Genomic DNA, 24,917 nt, shown 5'->3' on the forward strand with positions numbered 1-24,917 from the left:
GAGGCTGTGAATACTTAAGCCTAAACATAACCATCTGAATGCCAGATGTGAAGCTTTAGAAGAGAAGAAGATGAATATATTGAATTGTCTCGTACCTGCTCTGACTCCTCTGTACTGCGGCGTGGCGAAGAAGTCACACTGGGAGACGGTGATGGCGGACAGTCCCAGGATACACACCACTATCAGGTAGATGAAGCAGGGCTGAGGAGAACAGTAGAAGGAGTAGTAGAGCCAGGGCACGAACGAGCCCATGATCAGGAAGGCGATCCCACTGTAGTCCAACCTAAACGCAAGAAGAAAAAAAAAGCAGTGAACTGTCTGTCAGGAACTCAAATTGAAATAATCTTTCTGTGGCAATTTCTGTTGGAATGAGACTTAAGTTTATTATAAAGTTTCCTGTTTATCTTACTTGGAGAAGACTCTGGACACGCCCTCGGAGTGGCAGTAGACTGTGTGGAAGAGCCAGGAGAAGGAGAGGCAGAGGATGGCTCCCAGGAAAAACATCCCGATCACAACCTTCTCCTGGACCGGCGCCACGAACGACATGTTGGGCCTGAACATGTACATCAGACCCAGACAGAGGAAAAACAGACAGCCTGAAAGAGAAGGAGACAGAGGTAGAGACGAAATGAAGACAGTGAGAAGTAATTATATTAATCTAGATAAACAACTACAAACATGTCCTTCCTCCATTTCTTTCAACAGTTTCAGTTACACTTTATTTTATGGATTCCTTACTTTCCTGCTGATTTCCAAGACCTTTTAAAAAATAATTTCCTAAAAGTAGCTGTTGCGTAACTGTTCAATGGGTATTGGTACTAGATACCTTTAAGGTATAAACCAAAACAACCCAGTACTAAGTAGTATCGAAACTTCTCCAGTCAAACGATACCTGCATTCAATCCCTTTCGTACCCATATCTAGACAAAAATGACTGTTTGTGTGGTTTTGCTCGCAACAAATCACAGCAAGCGTTCTTCGATTTAATACAATGTGTGATTGGCCCGCTACCACAGCAGCTACAACTCATGCAGTCTGTGGTGATAATGCTTGTACAGCTTTGTACAGTTATTTCATAAATATTTCAACAACTTTAACACTTTCAAAATGTATTCATGTAAAAATCATTTGGATGGGGAGGAGCGGTGACATTTTACACAACTGAATGCTTCTGTTCACATGATGGATATTGAATGAAGTAGTCAAGTACTCCATTGGTATCAGTATCACTTTAAAGGTACTCGTATTGTAATTATTTAAATGATACCCAGCCCTGATACTGAGTGGGTATTTACCAACTAAACCAACACTTTTTTTCAGTTTTTTCTTATAATTTGTGCCATATTGCACCAGCCTCTCTGCAAAATGTCTGCAGATTATTATAATATTAAAGGTAAAATGAAGCCCAAATTTGAAATGCTGATGTTTTTAAAGTTCCTACTAATAAAACAGACCAAAACAACATGAATAGCATCAATAGTGTTCACTGTTCACACGGTGTCACTGAGCTCACAGACATTTAGTTGCAGTATCTCTGTTTCATCACTAGGTGGGAGCAGAAAATCAGAAAGTTGTTTCCATGTCAAGAGAAACTTTACTTGCACTGTTATAGCAGAAAAAAAAAGATGCTTTGGCTTAAAAAGCATGTTGCACTGACTTTCTTTCTAAAAATGGGATGGAAACCAAAGTTAGCAAATACAAATCCAACTAATTCCGAGCAGTTCGCCGAAAAGGTCAAAAATAACAACCTTAGTTTTCTTGCACAAACATCAGCCCAGCTTTCGACACAGTGGTGCTTATAAAAGCTAATAAGCTGCGTTTTGCTGCCTGCCACTGTGATATTTTACAGAAGAATGTGTTGTGTAACTCTTCTGGTTTAATACGAAGGTTACGTAAAGGATAAAAACATTTATGCATATTACAGTCCTCAGTCCAGGCTGTAACACGGTGTGTGTGTGTGTGTGTGTGTTCTTACACATCTGTAAGTTTCACTGTGTGTCCTACCTAGCAGGTGTGTCCAGATGTTTCCCGTCTCTGTGTGGATTCTGAAGATGCTCTTGAAGCAGGCGCGGAAAGAAGGCATGGGTGGCCTGTGGCCATGAAGCAGGAAGTCGTTGTCCTTCAGCCAATCGGGGAGCACGTCGTGAGGTATGACGCGCCACCGGCCCTCCCACATCTGATTGGTTGATAAAGAAACACAAAAAAAAAGACTTCTAATCACATTTAACTCTGATGTTTAAGGAGCAGGTGGTTGTTTACTGAGTTAACCTGTAACAGGAGATGTGTGTGTGTTGTACAGTAAAAGATCACGAGTGTGTGTAGTGTAGGTGTCAGTGTCAAATGAACAGCATCGGGGTCAAGTGATGTAAATAAATAAACTGAAGTCCGATATGGCAGATACCCCTGATGGAGAGAGGAGAGAGAATCCTTTGACAGTTTCTCTCCAGAGTGATTAATTTGCCAAATTTACAACCTGCTGGTTGCAATTTCAGGAGACTCCCACTGTGTGTGTGTGTGTGTGTGTGTGTGTGTGTGTGTGAGTGTGTGTGAATATTATTCCAAGCTGGTGGACTCTGAGTTCACATGAGTCCACATTCCAGTCCAACAGTGTCATCTTATGAGCAGTCAGTTTAACTCTTCGTGTCTGCCTACTTTTCATTTTAAAACAATTACACAAAGGTGACAAAGAGAACCCAGAGGACATAAATTAGCCGCTCAGAAGCTGTTTTGTGAAACCCGTCGAAGCCGTAACCATACTGTGAGAGTTTCGGGCGAACGAAACCGCAGATGAAGAAACCAATAACGTGCTATTTTGTTTAACGAACTCCAGACCCTACACCTAGACTGAAAAACACCTTTATCACTAATGAACTGGTTGATTTTGGCAACTGGCTGCTGTGTGTTTTGGACAGTTTCCAGTTTGACTTGGCTCATGAAACATGTTCTGCAAAAGAGTACAACTTGAAAAATAATTTAAAAACTGATAAACCTACGCACGTGAAGTTTGCTCAGGACAACATGTGTGTTTTTCTGGTTTTATTGTTTTCTTTTACTGTGCGGTTTTATTGTGTGTTGTTCTCTAAAACAAACATCACACTTAGGAAGATTAACAAATGTATCAGGTGGCGGGATTAAAGTCGTCTGTACAGATAAGTTAAGGGGAGTGATTGAAGCAAAGTAAGTGTGTTCATTTACCTTATGTACAAACTCCTCCATCCTCTCCATGGCATGGTGAGCCTGCAGCAGTGGAGTCATTCCCATGAAACCTTCATCGCTGCTCCTCTCATCCTCTTCCACCTCCTGGTCCTCTCTTTCTCTTCCTCTGTCGTCCTCTTCATTTTTTCTTCTCTCCTCATCGCACTCTGGGACACTCTGAAACACAAACAGAGGGATTTTTAGAGGACTGGTGATGTTATGACACCCAAGACATTTTTATCAAGAGGAAAGAAGAGCTAAAGGGAGTTTTGAAGCTTGAAAAAACAGTCATTTAATATTTATGAGGGCTTTTCCACTTTATTAGATGAATGAAGGGGAGAGCGACTGGAAGACAGAGGAGGTGACATTTAATCTGGTACCCACTGCAGACGTGTGAGACTTTACTGGTCCCAGCTTGCATCATCCTCTTTTCAACTGGAAATTCAACATGACAAGAGAACTTCCTTCCTCATCATTTTGCATAACCTGCTGCTGAGCAGAGATGCCTCACAACATAAAACATACATAAACATATAACTCTGTATGATCTTAATACGACAAAGAGTATGAAACAGTAGTTTATGTGTAGTGAGGGCCGTAGGGGAAGGATTCAAGTTACTTCTTTTAAATTGTCTGTGAGCAATAAGCTGCATCAGTTAAGCATTTTTCACATTTTTGGGAAATTACACCAAAGACACTGTGACTGTGACGGTGAGCTTGCTGCGAGGTGTTAGATCATTGAACTAAGACGCCTAACAGGTGCTCAGGTCTGCCATGTCAGACCATTTTCTCATGCTCTTCAGATTCAAATAATTACCAGAGACCATACAAAAAATGTCTTAAAACAGTGTTTCCAAACCTGTTAGACTTGTGTCAAAGCAAAGTCTACTCGTGCCCCCTGTAATAGATTTATATGGTATGAATTAACCTATTGTATGATGACTTTCCCCTCTCAGATTGTTTAATTTTAGACAAAAATTATACGGGGGGCTCACCCTAAACATTATGATAGAAAAGTCTATCCCCCCATTAATCGTCTCATGTCCCCTCAGATTTATCTTGCGAACCCTTTGGTGTCCCGGCTCCTAGATTGGGAAACACCATCTTAAAGAGTCTCTTAAAGAGAACAAGAACAAGTAAAAAAAAAAAAATGTTAAAGTTTTAAAGGGCGCAGAAGGGAGAATTAATTCTCATTACAACACTGTTGTGGAGTCATTTTGGTGTCTTGTCTTACTGTGCACAAGTTAATCCAATATTTTTAAACATAGAGCTAATTTTTGATTTGCCAGATGAAGACACAGTCTGTCCAATCTTACATTTACAAATGGAAGATTAGACAGACAGTGTGAATTCAATCAAACACAATAGCTGTCAGAGCCAGGAACAGAATTACCGTATTTCCTCTAATAGTGGCTGGGGCCTTTATTTACCTCAACTGCAGAGAGAACCAGACCTTTATTGGAAGCAGGCTTATATTAGAGAGAGGCCTTTATGTCTAATCCCCTCTGTTTGATAAGTATATTTGCTCATATTTTAGCACGAAGCCTCTTTGTATTCTGATCTGCTTCCATTTGCTCAGTTTGGAGCAAACAGAAGTTTTTGTTACTGCATTAACAGTTGTCCACTTACTCCGGCGTGTGGAACAATAACTCTAGCCTGGTTACCCTGGTTACCCATTGATCGTGTAGTGTCGCTGCTGTCATGATTATTAAAATATGCACCGTTATCCCTGTATTAAAACGATATCGCATCTCCTCCATCCCCCTCCTCTCTGTGATGGTTGGTTAGAGGGCTACGCGGGTACTCATAGAACTGGAGTTACATCCAGGTAACTACTATTTATGCTTAACTGGTATGAACATTTTATAACAAGCACCAGGGGCCAGATGCTCTATAAAGAGCCGCACAGCCGTGTGTAATGACAGCTGTTCTTCTGTTGGAGAACCTCGCTGGTGCAACACAATCAGTGAAACAGCACTTCCTCTTCTTCTTTTCTGTTTGTTTAATTGACAGGTGTACAGACTGGTGGAGCAGGCATCATGTCGATATGAAAACAGCTGGCTCAGGATGTGTCTTCATCCATTTATGGCTAGTTATGAAAGTGGAAATGAGGCTCGTGCACGTGCGACCACTTCCTCAATGACTCATATTTATAAAACAGAACCATGCGCATACACGGCTTTATAAATTTGATGAAAAGAACGTGTGCATATTTCTGGCTTTGTGCGTACACACAGCTTTAGTCATGAATCTAGAGAGTTTTATGCATCTAATCCCAAGAGTTTATCCACCCATGTTTTTTCCCCGGCCTGTTTTTGGGGCCGGCCTTTATTTGTTTATGCTGACTATGCCCCCGGCTATTATCAGAGACCCGGCTTTAAAGTGACTACCATCTTTTATTTGAGGAAATACGGTAATATAGGCTAGCGCTTGATGATAAAACCACAGTCATTCATCATAACACGCCAACACACTGAAAACAGTGATGTTATGTGTGTGAAGATTCAAGTGGACAAAACTGACAACGCTTAGGGCCAAACATGCATTAAAAACATGCAGACAAAGAGGTGTTACATACACACACACACACATATATATATTTTTATTTCTTTAACGCCAACACAAGCACACAATGTCCTCCACACAGTCCTCTGAAAGGAAATGATTAGATAAGATGTGTCTTATGTCCTTTTTTTTTTTTTTTTAAAAGAGAGGGGGGGGGGGGGGGGGGGGCAAGAGCGAGACAAGAGTGAGAAAATTAGAGAAAAGCAGCGAGACAGAGATAGACAAGAGAACTGCAGAAAGAGAGAGGGAGAGAGAGAGAGAGAAGTCCTGTTGTATTTATAATGCATGACTAACCCATTTTTAAGACCCACCAGCAAAATACACTCCAACAACATGGTCCCTGTTTGTGTGTGTGTGTGTGTGTGTTTGTGTGTGTGCATGTGTGTGTGTGAGATGTCTCTTCTGTAGACAGTCGACACTTTCAGGTTCCTAAAGTATAAGTTTGTTAGTCTTACATCTGCCTGTATATTTTGTGTGTGTGTGTGCTTTCACTTGCTTAATCATGCATGAGGATGAATCTCAGTCTGCTGATGTGTATAGGAAAAGGACACACACACACACACACGTACAGTTTCAGTCACACCTGATGGCAAGCAACTGTAAAAACTACATTTTCATAAATCTACTGTTACAAAGCAGAGATAAAGGTGACACCTGTCATCGCTCTGTGTGTGTGTGTGTGTGTGTGTGTGTGTGTGAGGGTAAGCCTCAGTGATTGAGTATACTATGCGAGCAGAGGGTATCTGGGAGACTGCCAGGTAGTCACGTGTGCTCTGCGGTTTTTGTGTGTGTGTGTGTATGTGTGTGTGTGTGTGTGTGTGTGTGTGTAATAGCCTGTCTTGTGTGTCCATGCATGCATGTAATGTAGGTGTACGCTCAAATCCAGATGCTGCCAGTCTTGCTGTGGATTGTGAGGTTGTTCTTGAAGGCTGTGTGTGTGTGTGTGTGTGTGTAGGGGGGGACAACAGAGTGCCCTCTAAATGTACTCAATATGCCATCACTAAATCTTTTCCTCCTGAGAATCCAGCATATGTATATATATATATATATATACACACACATTCACACCTGCACAGATGTTACTGGGCCAAATGAAGCAATGTTACTTACACACACAGCTATTTCTAATCATAGCTATAATTTCATGACAGAGGAATAGGGGACAGTAGCACACACACACACACACACACACCGCTTCAGTTAACAGATATGAAAAAAAGCAGCAGAGATAGAGATAAATGGGAGGCGTTTAGCCTACAACCTGCACCTTTAAGTGATTTATCTCTCACGAGAAATCACCTTTCCACTAAACCTCTCTGGCTGTTGGGCTTCTGTGTGGTCAAATGTTATATTTTTTTAAGGGTTTGTTGAGTCAGGATTGCAGGTTTGTGAGGAAAAGAGATTGCATGTAAAATGTGTCACATCAGTTTAATTTCTGAAGAAGGGTAGATTTGCGATAATGTCACATGACCTATTTCCTATCAGTGACAGTCTGATGTAACAGAAAGCAGAAAGTACGTTCAGTATTTGCGTCAGCAACAGGAAGCTTGTTACTATGTGGAGTTAAATTATTTGATAATCATGAGAAAACAACATATAATATATTTTGTTTTGTTTTTTTTCAATTACATTAATCATTTAGTCTATGCAAAGTAAAGAATATTGAGAAACACCCATCACAAGTTTTTAGTGGCCCACAGTGACGTCCCAAAGATATTAAAACACTAAATCAATTGTTAGAAGGGTTGCTAATTAATTTCCTGTCCATCCAACAGTAATTGTTTCAACACCCACAGACTCTCGGGCCTGGAGCCGAACCACGTCATCATTTTCATGTCATGATTTTGACTGCATGTTATGATATGATACGGTACTGAAAAGCCACAATGAAATAATAAAAGCTGAACATTTCAAATGTCTGGTTGCTAATTGTAAGTAAGGAGGTCGAAGGTCAGAAGTTGGACCCCAGTTAGTAGATGTGACAAACATTTCTGTGTCCTTGTTTAAATTTATGCACTAATTCCTGCAGCTACCATCTATTATTTTGAGGACCTGCTTAAAACTTCAAAATTGGCAATTTTGAATTCATAGATAAACCAAAGGATGAAGTGTTCTTTTATGATTTGAGAAAATTCTACCTACTTCCTACTGAAAATGAAACTGCAAGCCTGAGAGAAAAGCTTTTCTCACATGAAACATCTGTTCAGCTGCATTTAACTCAACCCAGACTGTGAAAGCCACGGTACGCTGTTGAGGTTTAGCAGCAGGTGATGCAGGAGGTACGGCTGTCAGCTGCTCAGCTGAAGGTGCTGTAATCAGATCTAATAACAACTTGGGAGAGAGAAGATTCAGACGGGATGACTGGAGGAGCGAGATAGATTAAGGTTCTTGGAAATACGGGCTATCCCTGACATACTAATGTGCTTACATTAAGGCACACACTCACACTACTTGGACAAATACAGTGTGTCAGACGCACGTGACTCAGCTGCCTGGTCTCCAACAACTCATTATAGCAGAGGTTACGGAGTCAAATTTCACTCCGCGTGTGTGCGTATGTGTATGATGTGTATGTGGTCAAGGATATGACTATATAACAACTCATCATGTGTGATTAAAACAGTCTGGAGGTCAGCACACGCAAGCAGACAAAAAGCCACAATCACACGTGTCGGGTAATCGTCTCGGTTGTTGTCATTCTGCTGCAGAGCGCTGCTCCCTCTTTTCTAGGAAATAATTTCCTGTGAATCGCCTGAAGAAATCTTCCAGAAATGTATTTAAAGGTGCAGTGTGAAGAATTTAGTGGCATCTAGCTGAACAGACTTAGCAGAAATGGAATATAATATTCGTAAATATGTTTTAATTAGTGTATAATCACATGAAAATAATAATCATGTTTTCATTACCTTAGAATGAGCCCTTTATATCTACACAGGGAGCGGATCCTCTTCCAGAGAGCCCACCATGTTTCTACAGTAGCCCAGAACGGACAAACCAAACACTGGCTCTAGAGACGCATTTTTCGAGTTTCGCAGCCACTGTAGGTTCTTCTACACGCTTGGAAGGGGAGTGTATTCAGTTGTTTTCAATCTGCAACTTCACAGCTAGATGCAACTAAATCCTACACACTGGTCCTTTAAACAGATTTTATATTCTACCAATTAAAAAGGGCAGCAGGTTTATTACCAGAGTAAACAAGTTTTTAGGGGCTTTGGAGGAATTTTACTAAGTCTGCTTGGAAACCAAGTTAAGTAACATTACACGGTCCAGTGTTTTTTGCCCTGTATGTACAGCCTGTGTGTTTGTATACGTCTGTATATGTGAGCGTGAGAAAGTGTATGTATGGCTTTAGGAGATTGTGTGACTGATAAAGAGGGGAAACGGCCTTATCAGTGTGTTGCAGGCGCAAGTTTGGGCGGCACAATTGGGTGTCTCAGTTATTTTAATGAATCAGTTTTATTTTTATTTTCTGTTACTTTTAAAAGGTCTCATCTTTAGGTGGCAATGTGGAGGTGGAGTGAATGTCTTCTTGAAGAATAAAAAGGTCATATATATTATGATGATTTAAGTGTGTCAATTAACCACGAGACAGCTCAAAAACCCTGAAATATTCTGGTGTACAGCTGATCAAAAGTTGGAATGGTCGTTTAAGTCTGCTAACTTTGCCAACAACCACAATAAATTAAAGTTATGTTTCCTTTCTGTGCTACTGAAACCACAAAGTATTTAACACAAGAGCGACACAACAAAACCTCTTAAACCAGATGATGGAATAAATCACAATAATAAAATCTTACAGGGAAGAGCGTGTGTGCAGGGCAAAGTCAGGAACAACAAGGACAGCACAGACGCTCACATTAGCATTAGCTAAGCATGTAGACGTGGATGATATACAGACGTGAGAACAAGAGGGGGACCAGGAAATCCCTCGAGACGCAGGTCCACTCAAGATTAAATGAGGCAGTTTTTCTTAAAAGCCCCTAAAGACCAATTTCTCCCTCCGTCTCACACACACCAACAAAAAAACATATATCCTGCTCCCCTCAGACTCATTAACTATTCTGTATGTAGACCTGACTAATGACTTTCACCTGACTAATGACCCCTTACATGCACACACACCTGTGCCACTGTGTGTGTATGTGTGTGTTTTGAGGAATCCTTTGCTCCAGTTACTCCTACAGTCAGCTAGTAGAAAATAAATTTGAGTGGGAAGGGAAGGAGGACATAGGTCCGAGGAAAAATCTCAGCTGAAACATGTAACTTTAGACTTAATGTAAACAAAGTCACATGCAGCTCGGTCCGAGGGCGGGATCAAGGGGGAACAGCGTGCCAGCCAACAGGGGTAGAGTTAAAACTTTGTTGACCAATGAGTGCAGAGTCTGAAGCTGTAACCATAGAGGGAAGAGCTCACCCTTGTACACTGTAACCCCTGCACAGCGCAGACGGGAGAGAGATCTGACATGTGACTCACACATGCACAATGCTCTCCTGGGATGATAACGATTTGGAAAAGACGCAAGACCCTCAGAAACAGACAGGATGTTCCAAGAGCGCACACGTGCCCAACTCTTCACAACAGACACTGTGCTCAGGCCGCCACAAGACAAACTGTTCCCTCTGTTTTTGCCCATGACCACGAGGGAGGCATGAAAAATCTGCATTTGCATGGCAACAAAAGTAACACAGATTTATATCAAACTGGTCACAGTTGACTAAATCAGGGATCCTCAATCTTTTCAAGTCACTTCAAAGTTGTTCTTGCTGTTTTGTTTTTTTTCCAGCCTCATTGGATGAGCAAGGGTGTCAAACTGGGACTGGGTATCACCTACAGAATTGGGAGATTTTAAAAGTCTAACGAGCATGTGAACCTTATTCTGTGCTAGTTTGTAGTCTGTGCAAAGCTGCAATCAAAAGGTAACAAGGTTCAGATTACTTATCTACTATCTACTACTTCAATCCAACTAAACTGCCCTTTACTGGTTTACTTTACTATATCCATACAAAGAACAAAGGTGGCTGATGCAGATCAAATTTAGGGAAATGCTCTTATTTACCTTCTTGCCGAGAGTTAACTGACAAGACTGACACCACTGTTGTGTCTATGTCATATATATGGAGGCTACCGCCGGCAGCCATTTATCTTAGCTTAGCATAAAGACTGGAAACAAGAGGAAACTGTTAGCCTGGTTAAGTCCAAAGGTAACAAATCCACCTGATAGCACCTCTAAAGCTTACTAATTATTAACACAAACTATTAATTTTCCCAGACCAGTTGCCAGGCAACCAACGGAGTCCTGAACAAGAAATAGTCAGATTCATTACCTCACATAAAACGATTGATTGTTGTGTAACACTCCAGTTTTTCTGAGGGATTAAACAAATGAGATATAACGTGTAACCTTTGGACATGCTAGCTATTTTCCCTCCATTTCCAGTCTTTATGCTAAGCTAAGCTAACTAGCTGTTGGCTCCAGCTATATATTTACCATACAGACATAAAAGTGATCGATCTTCTCATCTAACCAGCAGCATCAAAGCGAATAACTGTATTTCACTAAATGTTGAACGATTTTTTAAAAGTTTTCTTCAAAAACAATGACTAATTGTTTTGCACTGTTGAAAAACATTTTTCCCCCCCTATAATATCTAAAGGTTTAAGTCATAATGACAATAACATTGCTAGAATAACTGAGGGATTGTGACTCTGGTTGACAGGTACAATAAGAGGAAATTTGGTGTCAGATCCACCTGTGGCTGGGTGACAAGGCATGAAAGCAATAAAAACCTTCTGCACAAAGAGAGGATGTCTTGAGGACATTAAGGTCCAAAATCTCGTGCATTGTTCACTGGTATTTGTTCACTGTTTATTGGTATTTCCCATGTTTTGTTGTTGGCGTTGGGTTGAAGTGCGTGTATGTAATAAAATCCCACAGCTTGTGTTTTTGGCTGATGGTCTCCACTTGTAGTTTATCTGAATGTAAGTTATATGGTGGATTTGTTTCACAGTTTGAGCTGCATGTTTCCAGAGACAGTAATATACAAATAGTCATACTGATTAAACTCCTTAAAAAAAGACAAAATATCATTATCAGACTTTATTGGGTTCTTTAGCTAATTTTAGTTCTAAGCAGGATCTGATTTTCATTAGTTGCATCAGAACAAACTTTCAGCTGAAACTAATTTAACAGTTAGTGTCGCCTACAACTATACCAAGTCTTAATTACTTGAATTGAATGAAACAATCTGTAAAAGAAACTTAATTGAACTAAAATGTCACTGAAAGTTTGGCACTGATGAATCAATGCAGTTATAAATGCAACAATACAGTGTTTTATAGTGCCGGTGTGTGTTTTAGACGCACCTTTATGACGCTTTTTTAACTGAAACGGTCTGTCTAAAACAATTTTTGATTCCCATATCAAATACTTGGCCGGGACTGTTTGGCAGGTAAACAGCTATTGTTTCAAAATTCTTTTGTGCATCTGTGGGCTGTGATCAGGAAGACACGCAAATACCAGAACCTCATGGAGACAATGTCAAAAAGGTCTGAAAAACAGGAAACTTGGGGGGGAAAAAAGAATAGTTCTCTTTTTTACAATGCCATTTGTCCCCATCACAGTTTGTGTTTATTTCCATACTTGTCAATTGTTTGTTTAGCCGTTATAACGAAGCATTGCTTTCACATAGTATCGTGGCTTTTGTTTGTGTTTAGCATTGTGTTACATTTACACCTGCATTTACAGCTTACTCAATACAGACAAGTATTTAAGTTCACTTATTGTTTTAATTTAAGTCCTGAGTTTCTTGAGTCATAGATTAGCTTGGGTTTCTCACCATACTCACCAAGTGGAAAAAAAAACGAGTCACCCAATGACTTCCTGCTTTTAAACTCTCACTGATGTCACCGGTGATGTCATGGGGGAGGGATTTATTTTACTTAGTTAAATGTTTGGTTTAGTATCAATATGATTTGTACTTATTTTTGGCTTGTGATGCTGTGGATGTGTTTTGTGTAAACAATGTTGACTAATACAAGTAGCATTGTCATATACCAGTAGAGCTGCTGCGGTATTGATTTTTTCCTTATTGCACTAATTAGCGAAGCCATTCAAACCACCATAAAAAAAATAAAGATTTAAACCTCAAATGTTATAAAATAATTGGTTCCTAAATACTGTAAACTCATTTATTCCTGTAGTTGTCTATTCTTTATAGCCTCTATGGTCTAAATGTTTATCTTTATTCCAGTGTTGTCATTAAGAGGCCGACTTTGCAGCAGGACTGTTGGTACGTCATTCTTTATGTCAAGCCTGAGAGAATAACTAATGTCCCATCACTTGAGCTGCTCACTCAGCGCAGCGGTGAGGCAGTGATTAGCTTGACTCTGCGGTGGGCATGACGTGACTGCGTTACCGCATTAATGTGGTAACCACGGCAGCAGTTGTTGATATAAAGGAAAGGATACCCCTGCAAGAAATGTGGTTCTGTCTAGCAGATAGGAGGGCCTATTTAGGGGCAGAGATGTTGGTTTAGGAGTGCAGAAATTAGAGGATGACATTGTAGTTGTGTGCATGTGATCATGCCTTAGTTTGAGTTATCCTGAGTTAAGCCAGTTACATTTGATTTACTTTTTTTTTACTCATTCAACAAGTCTGAGTCTACCTCCTACCACCTTCCTAGCCACTGTGATCAGGCTTCCCAACATTAACAAAAAAAATGCAAGTTTGAAAAAAAGAAATGGTTCCTATACAAACAAAAATATACATCACACTGCCAAAATAAAGAGGCAGAAAACCAGCTGATCCAATCTGACAAACAAGATGTGTGATACCAACCCTGAAGCTATACAACACGCTCAAAAACACTTTGAGACACACACTAACACCTACCCAAAGCACTAAAAAATTCAAAAGGGCCGTGTGTGGGGTGTTAAGACAGCCTGCCCTTGTTGATTGGGGCAGGGGGCCCCTAGTGTCCTCTCAGGTATCCGTGTTGTGTTACAGCAGGTAGAAAGAGCACACACAAGCAGACACAATACACACACACAGACACACACACGCACTATTGTGTTTCAGCTCAGCAGCTCTATGCTGATTGCCTTTCACACTGAACAACAGAGCAGCAGCTTTGTCTGTAAACACACACACACACACACACACGCAGTCTAAAAGGGAACACAAGTGATGCCTCTGAGGGAAAAGTGTCTGGCACATTTGTTTGATCAGTTCAATAGGTTGCCTTCATGGGACGCTACTCACGCAGGTTTTTGGTACTATGTTTGTTTTCCTTCCAGGAAACCGACTGCATATAGACATAACAGGTCTATTTTTAGGGGGGAAGGGAATCTTGCACACATTCGATATCCACATCACTTTACACTTGAGAGTGGAACTAAAACTGAACATCAAGCAGACTCAGAGCCGAACTTATCATAATGCACTGTTAATTGTTATAGCGCAGAATGACTCATCGTCAAGTACGAAAAGCCTTGACGGTGGTGGGGGTGTCGACAATAAGTGGAGGTGGCGGAGGTTGAAAAGCTGGGGATACAGGCTGATGATCGAACTGTGCAAAACCAAATTCTGAGAACCTTCTGGTAAAACCTGAGAAACTGCTTCCATCTTCTGAGGTGCCCCTGAGCAAGGCACTAACCACCTATCTGCTCTTTTTATGGTGCTCGGCGGTAGTAGAAGAAGCTATTTAAAGGTTTGTTCTGTGTCTCTGTATTTAAATTTCATTTACACTGAGCTTGTCATTTATCCCCTTTATGACACATATCTTGTTGATTTGTTTTTTACTGTTGTCAGGTTAGTGATGAGTAAATTCTCTCTGCGTTGCATTTAAATGCTGGGTGAAGTGGTAATGATCTTACTTTATGACTCTCGTGTCTTGTTTTACATACTTGTATGTACTTATGTTTAACGCTTAAGGCTCTAAGGAAAATCCCCCCATCAAGACAACTAAAGTAGTAATAAACACCGCCATGCAGTACTTTTAAGGTCACAGCCTTTCAAAGTGGTGCACAACTCTCCCAAATCCTCCTTAAACCAACTTTACTTTCCTCCTGTTCAAAGTAAGGCTTAATTGTGTCAAGATTGTTAAAGTATCATTTAAAAACAGTGTTTAATCTATTTTTTGATCTGGGCAAATATGATTTCAAGGGTGCTAAAACATGTTATATACAAAAAAGGGGGCCGACTGTGTTAAGTTATTAAAGCACAAAGCTAATTGCTTTTTTTTAATGAACATCAGTGTGTGTCCTGTATGACTCACATCTAGTTTGCTTTTAGCTCCACATGAGGCCCAGTGTTGTGCGTACATGTGTATCACGAGCTGCTTTGGAGATGTCTTGATGCAAAAAAGTAAAACTCAATATTCTTTCATGTCTTTCACTGCAACTATTTAAAAAAAAAAAAGATATCTGAGATGTTGAATTTGTTACTGTAATTTGCTGAGAAAAATGTGCACATTATGATTTAAAGTTTAAAATCCTGCACTGCATAATTTATATTTATGCTACGTTATTATACTGAAAGACTCTCAGTTACAGAATATTATACGTCCCAGCTAACATCATCTATTTAATTATTTATATAAGGGCGTGTGTTTTGGTGGGATAGTTTTACTGTGTGACCAGTCGACCCATACCACACCACATGGCTCTGAACCAACCAGATGAAAGCATGTGTGTGTGTGTGTGTGTGTTTGCTACTCACCCCATTGTGTGAGGGGCACCCGGCGGTGCTGAGGTGACTGGTTGAAGAACCTGAGTTGGGCGTGTCGTCCTTCTCCCGTGGACTCATGGGATCTGTGTGCGTGCTATCCGACGTGTGTTCTAACAGATTTGAAGTTCTGTGTCGCAGCACGAAGGCCGGGCCCTCGGGCCCACTCGTCTCTCCTCCGTCCAGCTTGAAATGCTGGACCGACCCCCACCGGAAACTGGAAGGAACTCAGCTGGGACCAAACAGAAGGCTGGATGGTGGATGTTGACGAAATCCAGATGAGACCAAACCTGATTGGACTGAGCGGAAATGGGCGGAAGTTGAAGAGGGAAAAACAGAACAGCAGAACAAGATAACAATGTAAACGTGGGTGACTTACTAACCTGGACTCCACTTAGGAGGAACTGGACTGACACCGTCACACGGGACTTGATGGGACAGGGCTGGAGAGAGAGGAAGAAAGAGAGAGGGAGACAAAGAGAAGAAGAAGAAGAGAGAAAGAAAATAAGAAAATATGGAGAAAGAAGGAAAAAGTTAGCCTCATTCTGTTTATCCTCAAATTTGAAATTAAAGTAATAATATCTGATCAAAACAAAACAAAACAGTAAAGAAGGAACACTCACATATTACACAATATTTTTACAACATTCAAGTAATAAGTGTACTGTATAACAGATTCCCAATGAATAAAAAATACTAGCAAATAATATAACTGATAAATGTGGGACATGGCTTTAAATCAGAGGAATTAAAACAGATATATGGTGTAAAATTTGGGATTTGCATACATATCACAGCAAAAGCATTGGGAAGTCTTTAAATGATGTTTAGTCAAGGCCAAATATATGATGAGTGGAGGCAATACACAAAGTGTCCTGCACATAAGATAAAGATGTCACTTAATCTCTGTCACTCTAAAAATTCATCCACAGTTTTATCTACTAACACCAGTAGCCAATTAGAAGCTGCCAACTCGCTGTCATGGTGAGTTGCTTAGCGACGGGAGGTGTAAAGGACAGGAACAAGCGATTCACACACAGGAAGTAGATGTGTTCCCTGTTGAGAACTTATGATCCCTTTTTTTCATCGTTTCTCTCTGATCGCTTCACTGTTTATCTGCCTTGTTATACGTCTATTCACAGGGAAATATCACTTCCTTTAAAATCCCAGTTTGAAAACAGTGTCAAGAGCAAGGTGGGACAATCCATCGAAATCAAATCAACTTAAAATCGACTACACATCTATATACTCAGACATAAATCATTCAATCAAGTTGGGAGGAAATTCTCATGATGGCAATAGAAGTAAAAGTGTGCAGGTGTTTACCACAACCTGACATTACATGTAAAAACAAACCCACTAAAAGTCCTAAAAGGTACTTCTCTATCCTTATGAAGACATTAGGCTTTCACTGGGATAAACATGCTCATGTGTACCTGACCTAGACTGTTTCATATCTGCCTGCCTGTTTTTACAGCAACGTGTTTCCAAACACTCAAACTAAAGCCTTAATGTTCCGTAAATGATGAGAACAGCAGCTGTGCATTCATATCAGCATATCTTACATGCTGAGCTCTGTCAGATTTCTCTTTATATCTCCCCTCTCTCTCCCTTCTCACACAGCTCCGGGGGGGGGGGGGTGCCAAGTCAGTGCCCATGTGAACATGGGCACTGGACCACTTCATTTAATCACCCCCTGTGACACACACTTAGGGATTGCACACTGTGGGGGTGTAAGGGTTTGTGTATTCATCCCGAACCTTTCGGTACAGGATGTTCGGTTTGGTACGCAATTTTTCCTTGGTTTGGTACTCTATGACCCAAACAATTACTGAATAAACCACCTGCGGAACAATAATTTTAGCACTTGAGTTTCACCAGGAACATTTTGACAGTGCACCAGTTAGCGGTAGCATGCTAGCCGGCTTAGCCAACTTGGCCTGGTTAGTCTTATGTAGTGTTGCTGCTGTCATTATTATCAAAATATGTGTCGTAATCCACGTATTTGAACAATATTGCGTCTCCCCCGTTCCCTTCCCCTCTCTGTGACAGTCAGCTTTTCACTCTGCCTTTGAGCAAAGTTGTTCAGGACAACTATAAACACATTTAATCTCCGACGTGGTCAGACAGCACGTCTTGAGAACCAGTTCTGAGAGCCACCATAAATCAGCACGACACAGCTGTCAGGTGGTGTCCTGACTCCTTGCAAGAAACAGAAAAGTTGTTTTCTTTTTCCACTGCAGCACAACTAAACTGTTTCAGTAATAGTTACGGCCAATGAGACATTGTTGGATGTTTACATTTTTAAAAATATACACTGTTCCGAAAACATACCGAAACTGCTTTATTTGTGCTTTTACTTATGCATTGAACTGGATTTAATGCCTACTTTTTGTATAACCAACTGAATGCTACTCTAATTTCACTTGCACAGTGATAAGCATCGGTAACTGCTTTCATAACTCCTCTATTGTAAAAGCCATCAGGAGTATCACATAAAACAGTGGAGTTCAGAGAGTTGAAGGCGACAGGAAGTTCACTGCTTCTCAGCACTTGACTGTGCCTGAGCGAGTAGGATTTTCAGATCTGGAAAGCTTTTTTTTCCCTTATAAAACAGGGAGGATAATGTGTGTTTTCATATTTAGTCACCTTAATGTGGGCATGCTATTTATTTGCATGACAAAGCGTATAAATAATGTAATGCACTACAACCCTATTAAGACAATGTATAAGAGCAAACCAATAAATCCCTAATAAATGTATTACATAATGAAGATTTAAATAGCCCCACAACCCTAAACAGTCCTAAAAGGAACGATAACGATCACTTATATGTCCAAGGCACAAAGTTACTTTTACATTACTTTTAAACAATAATTAGATGATAAGTAGAAAATTAATCAGCAACTATTTAGAGAATGAAATGGTTTGTGAACTGTTGATCCGACACAACAAGACAGTTGAAGACATCACTATAGCTCTAAAAGATTATAACAGGCGTTTTTCACCATTTAATGTAATTCAATTGAGAAAATAATCAGCGGATTAATCGATAATGAAAATAATTGTTAGTTGCAGCCCTAATTAGTATATTCTGACATTGAGGACATTGTTTATTTTCCTGCTTGAGTTACAATTGTTTGCTTATTAGTAAACAAATCAGAATGTGATTGTTTTTGAGGTTTGTTTTAGGTTTTTTTTTTAGGTTTTACTTTCCACTAGTAGAGGAGAACGAGAAGAGAAATTCAATGAGCCAAAGAGACAAGAAAGAAAAGACAACACAAACTCTAAGGGAGGAGAGAGAAAATCATTCAAAGCGTCGTCGGAAAACTACAGAGCTTCAAAATCCAGTGACATCGACCAGCAGACAGAACCGCTATTCTATGCTGCGATGATGATAAAGACTATTCGAGCCCGACTGAGACGACCGGCCTGTGCGTAAGATCCCTAATCGAAATCAAACACTTCTACACTCAGAGATTGTCCAATCAATCTCTCCGCTTTTCCTCGCTCCTCTTTTCTCCCCCCGATCGACTACTTTTGAAAATTATATTGATGCACTTCTTTAGTAACTGCAACCTCATTTTCTGTCAGGATGAAAAGTGAGATTTCATGCCAGGCCTTTATTAGCTGGGGAATAAGAGGAACAAACTACTTTTTGATGGAGGGTTTTTGGTTGTTTTTTTTTTTTTTTGTTTTTTTTTGCAGCCGTAGTCAATTCCCAAGATAACCCAAGATAACAGTCTTGTGGCCTGATTGCCACACAAGAACAAACAGCTCTCTTGACAATTGAAATAGCTGAGAAGTTGTGTTCTGTGTGAGCCTGATATGGCAGCAAAGGGGAAAAAAACAACATTTTAGAGAACTTGCGTGGACGACTACACGTGACCATCTCCCTCTGAAAAACACACACACAGAATATGCTCAGTTTCCTACAGTTTTAAGAGCACGTACAGAGCTTCAGTGCAAGTCCATCTGAATTAAATCACACACTTCGGTATGCTATTTTCCCCTCACCGAATGTTTTTCCACAATTATGCCTTCATCAGAGCGGCGTTTAAGGTTGTGTACAGTTTCCTTCTATTGATCAGTCATGTGACTTGGATATATAGATCAACATAGACTCAAAGTATTATCATCATCTTTTTAAAACATTTTTTATAAGATACCATATTTACACTTTGTGGATACACAAGAAATATACATCCATAAATACAAAACATACAATATCAGAACCATCTTTAGCAAATACAATCTCTGATCTTGCTAAAGCAAATATTAAATACCTCTATCAACCTCATTACTCAAAACATCCATCTCAAATCTCTTCCCTCTCTGAATATTAGTTAAAGTAGGGTTATCCACAAGGGTAACCCTACTTTAACTAATTAGTCTACAGCTGACTATCACCAGACTGTGTATGAGAAAAGCGGAAACAACCTCAGACACCACCCTGATAAAGGCTACGATAGCCAGAAATGTTTGGTGAGGCGAATAAAGGACGGTGTACACGGCAACAATCGCTGCTTTATTGTTGGTGCTCCGCTGCAGTCCTTTTTACTGTGTAGCCAAGTTCATACAGTACATTATTCACTACGGGAGATCAAAAACATTGAGTACACACATACACACGCTCATTGGCACTGCTTGCAAGAACCAACTGGATGACCACAGTAGCAGAACAGAACAGACTGACCCCATATTGAGATTAAAGGCCTCGCATTGTTGGAACATAAGATAGAGAGAAAAAAAAACTCATCATTTTCACAGACCCAAACCAAATGGGGCTTCCCAGGGTCTGTGCCAACTCCAAATGTTGAAGTTTTCAGTTCTGAGAGAACAGCTGGCACCCAATGTCTGTCGACAACAGGATGCAGGATGACTCATCAAGAGGTTTCATGTGGGGCAACTGTATGATCGCAATTTCCTCAGCTCATAAGAGCCTTGTGAAGGTCCCATATAGCCTTATTTTTCCCCCCATTTAAGTCCATGTGTGAGGCTCAGTTAGCTTCCGCACCCCATGAAACATAAAACAAACTGATCACACAGACACGTTTACCATCTGCTTTGTATTTTCTGCGAGTAATAACGAGTAATACCATCAAGCTAACCCTGGGTGACACTTTAACCTCAGGGAGAGACACAGGAGTGGACATGGAGGATAAAAAAAAAAGCAGCAGTAGCCTGAAGGAACCTGGTTTGTGACCTGCTGAGTAAACCAGGGTGAAGGAAGGGATTAACCGATGCTCTCTGCACACATAAAAAAACCTCTGCTGGTGTGCCCTTGAGCACACCACCCTTTTTTCATCCCATGAAACTGCTCAGCGTTTTTTCACCGTTCCCCAAACAGATAAAACACACCGAGCACTAATCAAAACTGTGCTGTCAGCAATATGCAGTATATTAAAGGCAGTCTTTCAATATACCTTTCCGATATAATATCTGTGTAATTTTTACATTATTTTGTTCTCTTGACATTATGAACCTGCCCCAAGGCTACAATAGCAATGCCATTAATAAACATTATTGTCTTTTCATGATAGATTCTATCGAGTTTTTAATATTGATGTGACTGATTTGACCCAAAGGTCCACAGCAGCAACACTGTGAGTGTGTATCTACTACAGCTGACAATACAGTGTGTATATAATAATTATAATATAATAACTGTGGCAGGCTGTGATGCCATGAGGGGAATAGGCAATTTAAAACCTTGTCGTGACACAAGGGACATTATTGATCTTTGAATAGTAATATCACTGATGTGATCCTTGATCTCAATTAAAAAAAACATCTTCAGGTTATAGGATGTTGACGGGTTTGTGAGACTTAGAGGTTTTGAAGAGTAAAAAAAAACAACAAACATGGTGAAAGGATTTTGTTTGTGATGACGACGCTACACTGGAAACATTCTTCAGCTCTGACTTTGTGTGTTTTCGTTTTGGTTTACCTTTTATAGAGAACATCTTATCTGCACTGCATGCCCCTGCCTGTTCTCCGTCTGATGCCTCTGTCCTTTGGATAGCTTTACAAGACGATAGATGGAAGATTGCTCGAGTTGCTACAGTCTTTATTTAACAGGCTTTCCTATAACATTCTTATAAAACCTGCAGATCTTTGGTATTAATTATTTATCATAAAGTGAAGAAGCAGCTTCTTGCACAAGGACACTACAGCAGGATGTTGAAGGCTATTGATTGGCTTTTGAGAGGATCAAACCTGTGATATTCTATACAAAAAGCAAACTCCGTCACAACCCTGATGTCCAAGTCACTGAGTGTGTTGTAATGTTTATCAATGAACTGCCCTGAAATGACAAGTCTCCGAGGGGAAAAATACATTTTTGTAAATAAATGACTATAATACACGTATAGCCAAAGAAAACCATCTTTTCATTGTGTATATCTGGTATAAATGGTAATGATACGACCATCTTTAATCATCTTTCACCCACATTTAAGCCACATTGAGGCTCTAAGGATCGCTGTGTCTGTCAGTCCATCGGTGTGTTGGTGCAACACTGCGGTCCGGAGTGACATACTTTATCTCAATGACTATTTAATATGTTAGCATGACAGTTGGTTAAGACATTCATGGTCTCCAGAGGATGAATAATGACTCTGGTGATCTTGTGACCTTGTATCTAGCAACACATATGGGCCTAGATTACAGCTTTCACACTACATACATGATATATCTCTACAACCAGTGACTCAATTTCTGTGAAACTTAGCTGTACTTTGAGAATAATGCTGATCGAATGCTTGCTTACAGTCTACATACAAGGTCATTTATTAAAGATTATTTATTCCAAATTTGATACATATTCCATTTGGATAATCCGAATTAGGCCTTGTTCCCAATGTAGCATTTTCCGATTAAGACGTTGGATATGCCGATATTATTCTGGTTTTAGGAGCGTTCTTTGGACATGTATACAGCACATTCAGAATATGCCTCCCAGCTGGGGTTTTTTACAGCAGTTTGCGACACACAACCTCTTGCCTGTTTACGGTCGGCTCTGTGCGTTGTAAACAAACCGACTAGCCAACAGTTTGGAAGGCTGGGACCGAGATGCATGACGGGCTGGTTGTGTAACGCACCCCTGCGCAGGCAAAATGACATATGCTGGAGCAGGAAGGCAGACAGAGGAGAGGAATCAGAGGAGAGCAGAGAGCTGTTCAGGGAGGGCTGGAAAAACAAAATGCGCCTTCTCCACGACAGGGACGGAGGGGATTGGTTATTATCCTGACATGAAACCGTGGACTGACGGTGACGACTCAGTGTGATGAAGCAAAAACACTAAGCAGTCTAGTAATCATCATGGGACAACCTAAGTACTGGATGTGCCTGTAACTATAAATTTATAATATCAGTCATATCAATATCACTTATAAATATCAGGCAGCAGCTCGCTAATGTTTTCCACCTCGCTGGTTTACTTCACTGCCTGCGGAGATCTTGTGATTCCCGTTCCCACTGGAGCAGAGGGAAACCCTGAAAACCCTCTGCATGTAAACAGGAATATTAGTGGAATATTCATTTTCATTAGCCACGTAAACAGCTTAGTAGGAATATTCTTTTTTTTCCCAAATAAGGGCAAAAACGGGAATATCTTGTGCATATAAATGTAGCCCCGTCTTTCTTTTTCTCTCACACACACAAGCAGGAAGACAGCTGACTCCACTCCAAACCAGCATGGAGTCATTGTCACTGTAGAGCCGTGAAGAAGAGGCTCTAAGAATCAATCCTGGCAACCGACGAACGGAGACAAAATAAAAAAAAACAACAACAAAAAAACCCCCGAAAGAAATGTCAATGGAAATTGATTTGTTCTGTAGTTTTTTTCTCCTCGAGGGAAAGAACAAGTGGGTATCAGTTACAAAAAAAGTGGAAATGGAGTGAAAAAGAAACAAAAATACCCAATTCTGGCTCTTAAACTGTGTGCTAGGGACCCAAATTAGGTCAAGTGACACATCTGTCATGACGGCTGTGACCATTTGTACTATAAAATCCGACCAATAATCACTTTGTGTATAAATTATGTGTAGTACAGAATGAGCTTTGGCAAGTGACCTAAATGGCGGCGATAAAAATGTTACTGTGCCGTGTAAATACGACACTAATATATTTGGTTCAAGGAGCTAAGGGAGTGAAAAAAAAAAAAAAGTTTTATGAGGAAATTCACTTCAGACGAAGGCGATGGACGGAAGTGGGTGAAAGTATTACTTCTGCTAACTGAAGGAGAGAAACGAAGAGAGAGAGAGAGAGAGAGAGAGCAAGAAAGAAGAAGGAAAGACGGAAGATATGACTCAGTAAATTTGTTTGCAGCATTGTCTGGTTGTCAGACATGCAACTATGCCTGAGGACTGACTACATGATGACACGCTATGTTGTAGGTCACAGACTATTCGAAGAAAAGCGGTGTTTACTCTCATTTAACAGAAAACGAATGTAGGACAAAGGGCGCACGAGGAGACATGCTGGACATTGTTTTGAAACCCAAGTGAACGGAATAAGCAATATGAAAATAGAGATGAAGATAAATGATGAGGGAGATAAAGTGACAGATTTAGGAAGGATCGGGCAAAGAGCATTATAAACATCTACTGTACCATTCACTGGGAGAGTTTAACACCCTACATTTTAACGGTTTTGATTTCATTTCACACAAGTTAACAGTTTCTCACTTTGGTGAGAGACGCTTTCGGCTCCTGACTGGTGCAAGGAACTTTCTTTCACGCCAGCTAGAGACTCTTGTGAACTTGTTTGATTTGGTTTGTAGCTCTGACAAACCCTACAGACTTACAGACTATGATTTTTGCTCATTTCTAAGCAAAAATGTTCAACATGCCTCCCATTACTGACTGCTGGGAGTGTTTCACCTGAATCTTAAAGTACCTATTAACTAGGATGCTCTCAGGTGCAAAGGGGACTCTTAATTAGCGCTTTATTAAGAACAAGTGCGTCAGATACATATACTTTATTGTCTGGAGCCTCATTAAACTGGCGATACACTGTGTGACTTTGGGCTGTCCCAGACGAAAGAGAAACGTGGTGATATCTTTGGTCGTGGTTCCAAAACGGTGGTCCTACGTCGCACTGTGAGTTTTAAAGATGGCCGTTGTCGCGGTCTTGCGACCAAAGACAGCCTGGGACAAAATTCTGACACTGTCAGAAATTTAGGATAACCATCTCACAATGTGACTGCTGCTACAACTGACATCTAATAACCAACCAATAGGAATACAGCATGAAATGACACACTGATTAACACAACTCCGGTTGGCCTCTTTTCCCTATCACCAACCAGGTCCACATTCTCCTCCTCTTCTTCTTCAGATTCTTTTCCATACACAAGAATACCACTAATGCAAGGGCTCGATTCTTACTTAGCTTTATTGTTTACTACCATAGCAACGCACGCTGATG

At 40.4% G+C, this 24,917-nt stretch overlaps 1 protein-coding gene across 1 annotated transcript in view; it reads right to left on the reverse strand.

Moving 5' to 3' along the window:
- adipor2 (adiponectin receptor 2) overlaps nucleotides 1–24,917 on the reverse strand; it is a 34,512-nt gene that overhangs the window by 2,719 nt on the left and 6,876 nt on the right. Inside the window, exons 2-7 of the mRNA XM_067581235.1 lie at nucleotides 15,869–15,928; nucleotides 15,480–15,784; nucleotides 3,196–3,372; nucleotides 2,005–2,176; nucleotides 410–596; nucleotides 96–283 (exon numbers count right to left, since the gene is read on the reverse strand). Of these exons, the coding sequence (XP_067437336.1) occupies nucleotides 96–283; nucleotides 410–596; nucleotides 2,005–2,176; nucleotides 3,196–3,372; nucleotides 15,480–15,566 (811 nt within the window). The 5' untranslated portion in view covers nucleotides 15,567–15,784; nucleotides 15,869–15,928. The remainder of the gene's footprint in view (nucleotides 1–95; nucleotides 284–409; nucleotides 597–2,004; nucleotides 2,177–3,195; nucleotides 3,373–15,479; nucleotides 15,785–15,868; nucleotides 15,929–24,917) is intronic.

Source organism: Thunnus thynnus, chromosome 23, assembly GCF_963924715.1.
Source record: "Thunnus thynnus chromosome 23, fThuThy2.1, whole genome shotgun sequence".
Taxonomy (NCBI): Eukaryota; Metazoa; Chordata; class Actinopteri; order Scombriformes; family Scombridae; genus Thunnus; species Thunnus thynnus.